Source organism: Mauremys reevesii, linkage group 3, assembly GCF_016161935.1.
Source record: "Mauremys reevesii isolate NIE-2019 linkage group 3, ASM1616193v1, whole genome shotgun sequence".
Lineage (NCBI taxonomy): Eukaryota > Metazoa > Chordata > Testudines > Geoemydidae > Mauremys > Mauremys reevesii.
Window position 1 is genome coordinate 137,094,949 of NC_052625.1, and position 14,792 is coordinate 137,109,740.

At 41.8% G+C, this 14,792-nt stretch overlaps 1 protein-coding gene across 2 annotated transcripts in view; it reads left to right on the plus strand.

The window, feature by feature from the left end:
• The window catches only part of MMS22L (MMS22 like, DNA repair protein), a 140,274-nt gene that overhangs the window by 93,404 nt on the left and 32,078 nt on the right, over positions 1-14,792 (plus strand). For both annotated transcript variants that reach the window (XM_039530194.1, XM_039530195.1), the window contains one exon: positions 9,842-10,032. In XM_039530194.1, coding sequence (XP_039386128.1) covers positions 9,842-10,032 — 191 coding nt within the window. The remainder of the gene's footprint in view (positions 1-9,841; positions 10,033-14,792) is intronic.

Genomic DNA, 14,792 nt, shown 5'->3' on the forward strand with positions numbered 1-14,792 from the left:
ACCCCCTTCATCATTCTTGTGGCTCTTCTCTGATCCTTGTCCAATTTATCAACATTCTTTTTTAATTGTGGGCACCAGAACTGGACCACAGTATTCCAGCAAAAGTTGCACCAGAGCCAAATACAAAGGAAAAATAACCTTCCTATTCTTACTCAAGATTCTCTTGCTTGTGCATCCCAGGTTGCATTAGCCCTTTTGGCCACAGCGTTGCACTGGGAACTCATGTTCATCTGATTATCCACCACAACCTCCCATCTGTCACTGCTTCCAAGATAGAGTCCCCTCATCCATAATTATGGCCTGCAATTCTTGTTCCTAGATATATATGTTTACATATAACCAGGTTAAAACACTCATTTGCTTGCACTCAGTTTACCAAGTGATCCAGATCACTCTGAATCAGGGACCTATCTTCTTCATTATTTGCCACCCCCCCTTTTTATGTCACCTGTAAACTTTATCAGTGATGATTTTATGTTTTTTTTCTGATAGACATACTCCAACCCACCCAATTAACTATATGGATCCTGCTGGTACCCTGTGGCAGACACCTGCCTTGGCACCAAGTATTTCTTTGTATGGCAAATATAAAATATCAGGTGTCTCCTAAGAGTGCAGAATTCTTCTACCGTTGTGGTCACTGCGGTGAACAAAAAGGCAAAACAACTCCAATCTATACCAAAAGAGAGAGAGCGAAAGAGACTAGATTTATTCAGGCAGAGCGTACAGATCTGCATAGCCAATTATCAGGCCATATTAGCCTGGATTTGTGAGAGACTGTTTGCTTTTGCAGGCAGACTTCCCAATGACACTCATTAGAACTTCATGTCACTAGTCAGTGAAGGCCAGAACAAATCTCCAAGCAGTGCTGAATGCAGTAGATATGGCTGCCAGAACAATGGCAATGGCTGTAGTCAGGCATTGGGGCATTGTGGCTTCAGGTATCGGGTTTCCCCAGGGAAGTCTAGACACAGTGGAGGACTTGCCCTTTGAAGGAGCCTATTGTTCATCTCTGAAGCTGATGAGTTTCTGCACACTCTGAAAAAGGACTCGTGAGCCACCTTGCATTCCCTCAGAGCCCACAAGCCAGCTTCTAAAAGGAAGTAAATGAAACAGCAGTATCCCTAACAGAAACCAATCCAGCCTCTCTTTTGCACCAAGGGTCTTTGGAACCACCCAGGAAATGACAGTGTTTCCACAGGAGAAGACTGCCCACTACTCTGCCACAAACTTCCCAGTCTTCCTAGTCCCAGAAGCACGCATTTTGATGTGACAGCCAAGGTTGTGTCTTGCCTCCATTGAGTCCAGAAATAGATATTATCTTCGAAAATCGTTTAGCTCACTTCAGGCACACTTGGTCTGTTATCACCAACAACTAATGGTCCATGGATGCTTACTCCTTATCCCCTTTCCCTGTCTCTTTTCATGAGGATCTGTGTCAAGAGATTCTCTTGTTCTGAGAAAGAAGCATTAGAAGAGGTCCTTCCACCTTAGAGAGGGTTTCTACAGCAACTGTTTCCTAATTATGAAGAAAAAAAAGAGGTTGACGACCCACCCTAGCCTTGCAGAATGTCTGTACTTTCATTTGCAAATTAAAATTCTAGATGATCACTTTAGGATTGATAACCCTGACTGAAGTTGGGCAACTGGTTCGCATCTCTTGACCTTCAAGATGCATACTTCTGCTTTTCCATCATTTCACCACACAGGAAGTATCTGAGATGTACGGTGGAACAGGACCATTACCAATACTGGGTGCTGCCTTTTGGACTTTCTACAGCACCAAAGATATTCACCAAAGTGCTATCAGTAGTGGCAGCTCACTTGAGAAGACACAGTGTCCGCATATACCCTTACCTGGACAGTTGTCTGGTGTGGGGAAAATCAGATCAGATCAGAAGCTGTGCATGTTATGCTTGACCTTTTCATGAGGTTAGATCCTGGATTCCTCCAGATCCAAGGCTTATCTCCCTCAGGACAGATTCATCTCCCTAATTATTCAGCTAGAAAAACCCAAACACTGATGTGAGGTAATGCTGCACCCTTCTAGGTCATAAGGCCTCCTACATGTTCATAGAGTGGCACGCCAGACTTCACCTCCGATTCTTGTACGTTGGTTGAAGTTAGTCTACACACCTTCCAAACGTCACTTGGACATGTCACCTTTGGTCCTATCCTCCCTGAGATGATGGAAGGAGGGGTCCCATTCAGAGCATCTCTACCTTCCAGGATGATAGTCACGGATGCATTCTTACAAAGATGGGGCGCCCATATGGATGAACAAATAACACAGGCCTATGGCCCACATGAGAGAGGAGAATTCACATCAATGCCTGAAAATTGGAAGACCTGCAAATCCTTTTTCCATTGGATATCAGGACAGTCAGGGCACATAATGGCCGACAACACGACCACCATGTTTTACATCAACAAACAAGGTGAAATCAGGTCCTCCTCACTCTTCCAGGAAGCAGTCAAGCTCTGGAACTGGCACATCATCCATCGAATGTACCTAGTGGCAATACACTTACCTGGACTGCAGAACACACTAGTGGACAATCTCATCAGGCATTTTCTCTTGAACAATGAGTAGGACACTTGCAGACATCTTCATGGGCTGGAACAATCCCACAATAGACCTCTTTGCCACTCAACACAAGTGTCAGACATCCAGCTCAAAAGGAGGGTTGAGTCTGGGATCCATAGTGGAGTTTTCTATACCTATCTTGTCTAACTGATCTGACAGGCAATTAGCTAGATGCCTATATTAGGCGTCCATGCTCAAGTGAATTTCAAAGGGGTGTGCTCTGCATGTGCTAGGAAATTTTTGTGCTTAAGGAATAGGCGTACCTAAGTGTCTAAGTATTGTATGTGTAACCAATGGTATAGGTGCCTAGGTCTGACTTACAGGTGGGATCCAATTGCTTCCTGTATACCATTTATTTGTTTTTTATGCTTGTTTTTTAAGACCTTCTTCCTATTGAAAGGTATACAGCTTGCAGAGCAGTTATGAAGACTTGCTTGTAGCTGCTGCCTTGAATTTCTGTCTCTTACTCCTGGGGGAATTCTGTGCTACTGCGCATGTGTATAATTAATAAGCCCCTCAGATTTCTAATTTTTTTTGCACCAAAAAAAGCTTCTGCCAAAATGTTGCTGCAGTTCCACCTTTTGCCCACCCAAGGCGCTGTGGCAATAGAACAAAGCTGCAGCTCACAGCCAGCTCAGGAAGAGAGAGCCTGCCTTCTTCACAGCACTTGTGGCCAGGTCAGGAGACAGGAGCTAGGGAGAGACAGACAGCATAGGATGCTAGGAGAGGTCAGACGGGCTCATAAAGGCTAATGGAGGAGGACAAACTGGGGCAGAGGCTGAAAAGGAGTGGAGGCACAGGGCCATGGGGGAGGGAGGTGCAGAGACACATGGGTACAGGGGTAGGAGGTGCAGAGCTACATAGGGATAGGGGAGTGGCTGGGTGAGGGCACAGACATTGATGCTGGGAACTAGGCGTGCTGGGGGTGCTACCACACCCCCTTGCTTGAAGTGGTTTCCATTATATATAGGGTTTACAGTTTGATTCAATGGCTCTCAGCACCCCCACTATGAAAATTGTTCCAGCATCCCTCAGCACAGAGACACATAGGAACGAGGGGAGGGGGTACAGGAACATAGGGACAGGGGAGTGGCAGGGTGAGGGCATAGAGACACATGGGGGCGGGCAGATGTGCCTAATTGAATGGAAGAGGCTAGGGGTCAGCCAGGGTCTGCATGGGGGAAGCTCCCTAACAATCCCTCCCCACCCCACCACCAAAAAAACCTGTTCCATACTTTTCCCACCCATACCAACAACCCTCCAAGTTCACAGCCAGGCTCCTTCCCAGCAATTACTTCCCTCTCCCTGAGCTCCTCCATTACCCCTGACTCCCCCAAGCCTTTGCATGCTTCTGCAGGAGTGTGGAAAATACAGTTCTGTATTGTAGTTTACATGAATTATTACTCAGAGTTCTGTATTAATATGCCTAGTAAGGAATCTATTTGTCAAAAAACATTCCTAGATCTTTTTTTGTCATCTGAATTGTTACAGACATGCTTGCTGACGGGTCTTTTGAAATAAATGACCAACAATAATTGAAACTGGTATGATTACATTGTGTTGTTTTGACAAATACATTTTGCAGAATTTTAAAATATTGTGCACGCCTTTTTTTTTTTGTGCGTGCAGAATTTTTAATTTTTGGCCCAGAATTCCACCAGGAGTAATCTCTGAAGGGGTTGGTTGTCTTTTTTTTTTTTTTTTAAAGGGAAAAATCCAAGACAAGCATGAGCAATATAACAAAAAACGTAGATGATTTTAGAGGTCATTTCAGAGTCCATTGGAGGGTGTCTTCATTTGAAAATATTTGTCTTTGTTGTATGCTGAATGAAAACATAGCCACTGAAGAAGACTTAAATCATTCTGCCAAAAATAAGGAACTTTTGTGACTTCTGTAGAAGACTTGTTCATGATCCAAACTTTGTAAGAAGCAACAATTCTTAAAGAAAAAAGGGCATAGGAGTGTTGATATTTGTGATGTTTGAAAAAGGTAAACGTGAATGAATAATCTTAACTAAATTCTAGAATACTGTTCAGTGATCAGATCCGTTATCTCATTGAATGGAATTTATAGACTATCCCTTCTAACAAAGATCTTAGAATTTTGCTCTTGTTATAAATGCAATACTGTATAAGCTTCAAGTGCATTGTTATCAAAGGGTTGTGTATATAATATGATTATGCAGCCAAGATTTTTGTGGCTGCATAAATTGCTGAATGATTGCCCTTTGTTTTGAATTTGCTATGTAATTGTACTCCATAATCTACATTTTCTTTTTTTTGAGACACTTGCCTCATCCATATCAATGGATTGTTAACACTGATGCTCAAGGATGCTACTTTAAATAATGCCAACTTTGACAAATATTTCACTCCTGGTCATTTAGCGGAAACATCAGAGTAATACTCTTTCCCATCGTTGTTGATGTAGTGGCAGATTTCCTGGCAGGGTGCAGAGGAGAAAACCTAATAGCTGCCCTCCCCCCCCACACTTCCAGATTTGAAGTCCCCTCTGCCCATGCCCAAAAGAAGCAATGTAAAGCCTCTTCTCCCAAATCAAAACTCCTCAATTCACCCAGGAGCCAAAAATTCAGAACCAGCTCCCCCAGTTTTCTGAGTCCAGGTGTCAAAAGACTCCCCACCCCCCCCATAAAATCTCAGCTTTCCTCCAACAACTTCTGTGATGCAGTTATTTGTCAATACTGGTGTTGAAAACCAAAGATTTGGACCAATGTAAAATACATTGAATTTGCCATCAAAATGACTGAATAAGAGATAGTGTAGTGAATATACTGTACTGGGGGCACTGAGGGGAAGAAGATTTGGAGCAGGAGAGGGGGGAGTGCTTCATTATTTAGACCTACTGTGCCTCATAGGACACAAGGCCTCTATTATTACCCATACAAAGCTGTCAGTCTTGCTGTAGTGATGCTTTGTCTCATTTGACTGCTTCTGGCCTTTTTTGAAAGAACTGATATTAGTATTTGAAATTCTAAGCATCGAGGGCATTTATTGCCTTAGAAATATAGATGTCTCTCAACCCAGTCTTTCTAGTTTTGTCCAAGGATGCTGGTTCTGCCCCCCCCCCCCTTTTTTTTTTAAACCCCTCAACCTAAAAAGGTTACTGGGCAGTTTTTGAGCAACATTTCCTGGATTTCATTCAGATTACAGAATATATTGTACAATCTGCTTCTGTAAACGCAGCAGTAGGCCTTGGCCGGAGAGTGCAGAACATAGGTAGTGCTGCCCACACACAGAAAGCAGGATCTGTGGTGGGGGGAGGGGAGCCACTGAAAATGGTGGTTTCTTTTCTCCAGCCCTGTAGGGTGTTTGTATGTTCATGCTGACCTTGTCAGCAATATCTAAACCACCTCTCCCACCTCCAATGCTGGTATGCCCCTCTCTATTTGAGGGGATTTGGGTCCCTGTCAGCATGGTACCTAGGGCTGTGATACAGTACTGAAAGAGCAGAGAGGGCTAGATACCATGCAGGGCACAAGTCATTTGTAGATAGAGTTGGGCTCCCTAGTTTCCCTTGTATCTACCTGGATCCTGGAGGAAAGTCCTAGTTTTGGGGGCAGATCTTCTGTTTCTTCCTCAGGTTAGCATGTCCCTAATACAGGATTAACCAGGTTGTTACCTTTAACATATCTCAGTACTTAGTCCGGATCCTTGATCTTCCCCAGTAGAAACCAGGTACAGGCAGGGTTGGTTTGTCAGGATGTATTGACTTTAGGTAATTTAAAACTGCTGTATACACTTTTACTCAGCTGTTAAATGCCTCCTTAGCATTCCTCTGAACGTGAATGATTATTTTTCTTCCTAAAAAATTCTCATTTCTCTTACTGGATTTAGACTATTTCAAGCCGGGGGCTTGTGGGAGGGAGCCTATTTCGGAGCTGAAGACCTCTCACAAAGAATGCTCTACCACTGGTCCCATTTCTTTTAAATCAAGAGGGATACAACACAAATGCTTCTGATGATCACATCCAGACAGTAAGGCAGCCTCTCAAGTTGCAGGGTCCCAAAATAAACACTATAGATCAAAATAAACACTATATTCAGCCAGTATGCAGCCAGGGCAGATCATGGAGCACTGGAGACATGCACCTCCATTTAATAGGCAATCTGTGGCATTCTGCACCTGTTTACATTTCTGGATTTACCCAAAGTATAGCCCTAATTAAAGTGCATTGCAGTAATCTAGTCTGGAGGGGACAAAGACACAGATCCTGGTGGCAAGGGCCAAACCTGAAAGAAATGGCTGCAATCTCCTGTCCAGGCACAAACAGTAAAAGGTGTTCATGAACACTGCTGCTATATGATTACCCAGCACAACCTCCAGGCTGTGAACAAGAGTAACAAATGTTCCTGGCTTTTCTAAAGCCAGATTTTATATTGTCTGTTAGTAAACAGAAAAACACCTTGTTTTAGTGAACATACAAAATGCATTATGAAAACAAAAGAAAAACCCAAGCGTTTATTTACTGTTGTAATGAGATGGTGAATGGTTCCAGAAACTATTAGCAGCAAAGAGTCTTGTGGCACCTTATAGACTAACAGATGTTTTGGAGCATGAGCTTTCCTGGGCGAATACCCACTTCATCGGATGCATGTCATCCCACGAAAGCTCATGCTCCAAAACGTCTGTTAGTTTATAAGGTGCCACAAGACTCTTTGCTGCTTTTACAGATCCATACTAACACGGCTACCCCTCTGATACTAGAAACTATCAGGACAGTTTTACCTATGGCAAACAAAAAGTATATGATCTCAGCAGTGGAGCAGGTTTCTTGTGAGCACCTTTGTCGAGACTGCGAAATGAAAAGCGTGGCTGTATTTATCAATATTGTTATTGCAATAAATTGCTTTGTTTATTGGTGGAGGTCCCCAGTTTGAGACCCCCTGCTAGCACATATTGAGGCCCTGTTGACTCTAAGCATTTACCTCATTGCAAGTGTGTGTTTAGGTCACTATGAATAAACATAAACACAGATTTGTGCATGTTGCCCTTCTCCTGACACAACGATATATTACCTTACCTTGGAAGTCTGAACATTCTTCCATTAAGCATAGATGGCTAAAGGAGATGCAAACGCTTTTTCTTTGGAGAGGCAATTTGGAGGAGAGGAGAAGGACTTTGGACCAATCAGTAGGTTCGTACAGATGTGACTAAGGACAGAATTTGGTCCATGTTATTTTATTTCCTGTACTAAAAGGAATTCTCCCTCCCTTTATTAAAACAAACAGAACCATTCCAATTTTTGAGCCATTAATTCCTTTTATTTTTTTAACTCAGTCTGTTAGCCCTTTGCCCTTTTTCTGCTCAGAGTTAACTCAGCCATATTGTTATAAGCCCAAATTGTTACATACCTGTTTTTTTTAACTTGTATTTCTATTCTTGCTGTACCTGTTGTGTGTGTCAGAGAAAATCCCAAAGAAGCACCTTTTTATGCATGTTAACTTGGAGATTATATCTTTAAATGGATTACTCAACTGTTATACTAAATAGAATTTTCATCTGCTAAGCATTTTTTTACAAGCATTGATTAGTCTTCATAGCATCCTTTGAAAGCGGAGATAAATATTACCACCTCAATTCCATGGATCAGATACTGATGTTCACAAAGGTTAAGTTACTTATCTAAGGCAACAGAGGGAATAAATGCTAGAGGTGAGCTTAGAATTCAGGAATTTCTGGCTCCCACTCGTGTGTGGACCATGTCCCTCTCAACAAAATATTTGATGCCTTATACTACATTATACAACCTATATTATAAGTGTGTTAAGTGTAACCAGTCAAAAAGTAGTGGGACTAAATTCCCTGTGTGTATCCCCTTGAAACTAATAGCTGCCTGCGGATATCCATAAGGTATCTGTTACCTTTGACAGCTAGTGTGCTTTATGTGTTAAAATTATCTGTTTGGGAGAATTTTTGGATACTAATTTGGTAAAATGATAAACACTTCTAATACCAACCATGCTAAGAGTAGGCCTTGCTGCCTGTCTGCTCTTTATTTAAAATTATTCCATTCCAGACGTCCTAATGAGTGTCATGAATTGTATAATTCTTTCACATTTCCCAGGGGTGAACTTATATATATATTAGGATGAGCATAGAATAAAAACCTAGGAAGCCAGAGAGAGGAGTTTTGTGCAGCATTTGCTATTGTGACTGTCTAATTTTTTTTTCTTATGTTATAGTCTACAAACATTAGTGTTAAGGCAAGTCTCCCTGCCTTCACTCTATGCTATTATCTTATAAATATCTTGACTCTGACTTTACAGTGCTGTTTATAGAATTTAATAAAGCAAATGTAATAATGCTGCCTGTGCTTTAATGCACAATCTCAATTGAGTTGACCAGAAGATAAATAGGAACAGGAATGATAGTGTGTTCCTGCAGATTGTTTTTAATAAGCATGTTATTTAGTTGATCAGCCCACTGCAGTAATGCCTCCTATCCTAGTCTACCAGACAAATTTATTAATGCTGCCCCCCCACCATTTCTCTGAGAACATTGATTCCCTGCAGACATATCTCTATTAAACCTCTAGAAAGTCACAACTTCCAAATTAGATTAAGTAGCAGGAATGGTACTAGAAGAATCAAAGAAAATTGAGTGCATTATTGAATTTATGCCACATTGTCTCACGAAGAGATGGGAGTTGTGTGGTAGTTGTAACTTTTGTCCTTACTGTACTAACAAAGCTATGGGCACTGCTGTCAAACCTAATATTCTACAATGCATCAGGAAAACATGAATATTTGCTCTTATCCAACCATGCATCTACTGAGGTTTCCCAAATTAAAAAGTAAACTTTAATACTAAGTCTTGCAATTATGAAAAAGCATTTTTCATTATTTACTCTTTTTCTGTACACACCCAGCACTTACACTCTTACAGACAATTTAAAAAAAAGGTGCCTGGCTTTGGATTGTAAGCAAGACTCACTTGTCTTGCCAGCAGTTGCAAAATGCAAATGTTCATTTTAAAGCGGCCTATTTCTCATTTTGATCTGACATATTAAAAAGCATATAATTAATGGTTGACATTAGTAATTAACATTAACTTTATGGTGCTTAATATGCCATCATTCATCCATCAAATAACTAGTATGCATAATGTCTTGCATAAAGGTTTTAATTATACAAAATGATCCTTCAGTTCTCAGACTGTACAGTTTAAAGAAACTGTGAAGAAATCTGTTTTTTCATTTATTGCATGTTAATGTTGTTTTTGTTTCTCCCTAGGAGTGTGCACAAACGTATGATCCAGGGACCTCAGCTAGGGAAAACGGTCCCAAACACACAACTTCCATTAGTGGCTAAAGAGCACCACCTTGCTGTTGCTAGTGCTCTCTGGAGAAATTTTTTTCCCTTCTTGAAGAGCCAAAGGATGTCACAGATTCTGCCTCCTCCACAGCTTGCAGATACAGCTGCAGGTCAGCACTGAGCCTCCTTTTTTCTATTGCCTCCTTTGCTATTTCCCTGGATGCAAACTTTTATTCATTTTGGCATATTCCCGTTCATGTGTAATAGCTCAAATCTACCTAAATGTAGAGACGAGGCTCTGTGATAATCGTGCTATTTTGACAACAACAACAAAAAATGAAATGCTGTCTCTGTTGATAGGATGCAGATCTATAATACTGGAGTGGTTTGAATATATAGGATTCTTTGATTTTTGGCATCATTGACAGCTTAAATTACATTTGTAATGTTTGCTGTAATCTAAATAAGGATAATGATTTATAGTTCATTACATTATATCTAAAATCTATTCCATTGCTTTACATGAAAGTTTGTTCTCATCTTGTTTTTTTCAGTATTGCTAATGGTTTAACATAATTTACATTTTGGTATCATGTTTTGACATCTATGTAGATATTTTTTAAAAGGTAAATTTCATTATCACTTTTTGTAGCATTTTTACTTTCATATACATTCTGACATTACATTGGACTGTTCTGACTGGTCATTTTGTATTGGAAGCTGTTGGGTTGCTAGAATTTTATCTTGCAAATACCACTCCGAATCCAGACAGATGGATAGTATATCAGTGAATAGTAAGAATGCTGGATCAGATCCTTGGCTTCCCTGGAGCTATGCTGATTTGTGGCAGCTGAGGATCTGGCTCATTGCATTTAGATGCAGTATTATTTTTGCTGAAATTTTAATATAATACTATGTTTCAGTTTGACGGAGCTGATCTCTAGCTATGATGATGTCCTGAATCTGAAAAGTCCAGATCGAAATAGTCTTATTTTTTTCACCATGATGTGAATTAAGAACTAAATTTATAAGCTTCAAGGACTAGGTCAGTAACGGAAATGCTAAGAGACCCTTGACCGGGAGCAGTGCTACAATAGTTAAGAGAGTTAATGGTAATGAGAGACACTATTGTGAAAGGGTAATGATCTCCAACCGCTGAGGCATTTATAGAAAATGGCAATAGAAAACCAAAGCAAGATCCATTCTCCTTCTTCATCATCATCTTCTTCATACAATGAAATAATGAGAGAACCAACCTCTATTAGAAATCTGCTTAGAGTGCTGAGTGTAGATACAGTTGTGACCTGTGTTATGCATTGTTATAGGGGAGCAACGTGGAGGAATGCAACTCCTTACCCCACTGCGCGGGCTACTTGGATTGAAGGTTGCAACACGTGGGAGAGAGAGCAGCGTCCACAGCACTGCTACTCCCCCTCCTATTCAAGTGGGTGGGGAGTGGACATCCAGGGACAGGAAGTGGCAGCTTTAACCATGCTGGCCGCTTCCCCTCTCTCTGAGTATTGGAAAACGATTAAAACAACTAAATATTAAGGCCCCTAAAATGGAATCACCCCTCAGGATGCATTCGCAGGAAATTTCTAATGAAGTTTCTTTGTAATGATTTACAAATAAATCTGAGCTTTGAATGAAGATATGTGAACATTAGGATTCTTTAATGTTTTCTGTATCTCCCCTCCCTTTCCAATAGATTAAAGGTAGCACAGAATAACATATACTGACTTGTAACATTGAAATATAAAATGAAGAATTGTTAATGGTAGAGCTTTGATAGCTATATTTTAATGACTTGTAATTATATGCAGTGAATGAGTACAGATGAGGTATCTCTTAAGCCAAGGTTTTGGTGGCATGAGTGTAGTTTTGCCAATTCTTCTTTTACATAGAATTTCTAATCTGCTTAAAATGTTATTGCCAGCAGAACAGAATCAACATGTTATATTAGGAGTCGTAAGTAATAGATACACAAACAAGTAATGATAAATAAAAACATAGAAACAAAAAAGACACAAGGCAAGGTGACACAAAACAACATCACCCAGAAACTGCAAAACCAGCAGGAAAAATACTGAAGTTGGGTAACTGAAGCTTGCACATGCGTAATGTACTCGTTACCTAAAATCCATAAGGTTCATGTACTTAAAGCCAATTGGATAAAGATTAAGGACTCTGTCGTGTAGAAATGTATAAAAGATCAAGTGAACGTGGACCCAAACTGGAGAAATACCGGACCAGAAACTGAAGAACTGGTCTGAAGGACCAGACCAAGGGATCAGAGTAGGTGACAACTATCATGGAAGGTGGAAGAACTTCCCAGTGCTCCAGAATGTGGCAACTTGAGCCTATTTACCAATTCTGTCTCGTCTGTTGTTATATGGATGGCATAAATGTATGTCCAGACACTGAGCCCTGGTCTACACTACGCATTTAGGTCGAATTTAGCAGCGTTAGATCGATTTAACCCTGCACCCATCCACATGATGAAGCCATTTTTGTCAACTTAAAAGGCTCTTAAAATCGATTTCTGTACTCCTCCCCGATGAGAGGATTAGCGCTGAAATCAACCTTACTGGGTCGAATTTGAGGTAGTGTGGACACAATTCGATGGTATTGGCCTCCGGGAGCTATCCCAGAGTGCTCCATTGTGACAGCTCTGGACAGCACTCTCAACTCAGATGCACCGGCCAGGTAGACAGGAAAAACCCCACGAACTTTTGAATATCATTTCCTGTTTGGCCAGCATGGCAAGCTCAGAGGTGACCGTGCAGATCTCATAAGCAGACGTGACCATGGAGTCCCAGAATTGCAAAAGAACTCCAGCATGGACCAAATGGGAGGTACTGGATCTGATCACTGTATGGGGAGAGGAATCCATGCTATCAGAACTCCTGTCCACCCCAGAGGACTGCCCAAGCAACAGAAAGCTGGCATTCAATGTTTTGAAGTGCAGTGTGGCCTTGTCCTTCCCTCCTCTCCTCCTCCACCACCCCACCCGGTGCTTTCCTCCTCCTTCACCCCTCCCAGGCTACCTTGGCAGTTATCTCCCCATTTGTGTGATTAATTAATAAAGAATGCATGAATTTGAAAGAACAATGACTTTGTTGCCTCTGCAAGTGGTGATCAAAGGCGGGAGGGGAGGGTGGTTGGCTTACAGAGAAGTAGAGTGAACCAAGAGGGGTGGGTTTTCATCAAGGAGAAACAAACAGAACTTTCACACCATAGCCTGGCCAGTCATGAAACTGGTTTTCAAAGCTTCTCTGATGCGCAGCATGCCCTGCTCTACTCTTCTAACCACCCTGGTGTCTGGCTGCACGTAATCAGCGGCCAGGCGATTTGCCTCAACCTCCCACACCACCATAAACATCTCCCCCTTACTCTCACAGATATTGTGGAGCACACAGTAAGCAGTAATAACGATGGGAATATTGGTTTTGCTGAGGTTTAACTAAGTCAGTAAACTGCGCCAGCACACTTTTAAACGTCAAATGCACATTCTACCACCATTCTGCACTTGCTCAGCCTATAGTTGAACTGCTCCTTACTACTGTCCAGGCTTCATAAGCCATGGGAGCAAGGGTAGGCTGAGGTAAGTGCGACCACGTGGTGCTACCAGCTGGGAGAGCAGCCTGAGGCAGAAGCCTCCAGCTCATTTGATATTCCAGGCAGGACTGAATCTCCATGAGATGAAACTTAAAGAAGAGAATGACCTGAAGTCACTCCCATTTATGTCCAGGCGCCCCTGACCGACCTCACCGAGGTCAGCCAGGAACACCCAGGAGACGACGATGACGGCTAACAGTCATTCTGCACCTTCTGTGCTGTGAAGGCAAGGAGCTGTTGCTGTGTAGCACTGCAGTACCGCATCTGCCAGCAGCACCCAGGAGACGTACGATGACGGTGAGCTGAGCGGGCTCCATGTTTGCCATGGTATGTCGTCTGCAAGGGTAATCCAGGAAAAAAGTCGAGAAACGATTGTTTGCCATTGTTTTCATGGAGGGAGGGAGGCCTGATGACATGTACCCAAAACCACCTGCGACAATGTTTTTGCCCCATCAGGCATTGGGAGCTCAACCCAGAATTCCAATGGACGGCAGAGACTGTGGGAACTGTGGGATAGCTACCCACAGTGCAGCGTTTTGAAAGTCGACGCTAGCCTCGGTACTGTGGACGCACACCGCTGACTTAATGCGACTATAAAATTGATTTCTAAAAAATCCACTTCTATATAATCGACCTAATTTCCTAGTGTAGACATACCCTTTGTGAGATTTCTTTCTGAAATGGTATAAATGAAAGCAAACATTGATTAAGCTTAAATTGGGTGGACTTGTGACTCAGTTTCCCAAGTTTTACTCCCAGCACTGGCCAACTGCTGAACCACCATGATAGGGAAAGTAATCTGTGCTAAGTATATAGGGTTGGCATGATTACTTTCTTCCCTGTGGTAAGGGGTGAACTAGGCACCATATTATGACTGTGATTTACCAAAGGTCCTTAGCCTGCTTCTGGGGTGGCAAAACTACACACTGACCCTTACTGAGGACTTGTAGTAAGACCACAGACCTAGCCCTGTTCCATTAATTCAAATAGCTGCGTTTGTATTGTTTCTGAGAATTGACTTATTCTGTACTTCAGCTAGTCAAAAATCAGCTTCTGGATACACGTAGTTCAAAGTATACTGTTAATTTATTAATATGCTGGGAAGCTGGGAGCCGGTGAGCACCTTACATTTTATCAAAAAATAAAGATCAGTCTTCCAAACCTCCTTTCCTGTTGCCGATTTCATTTAGTCTAATAACATATCAGCATTCCACGATATGTCTCCTGCCTGCCTTGAAATGTATTTGTTATCCATGGCATAAAGAATGAGCTATGAGAATATTTTTTTTTATTGTTACTGTTGGATGTAGGT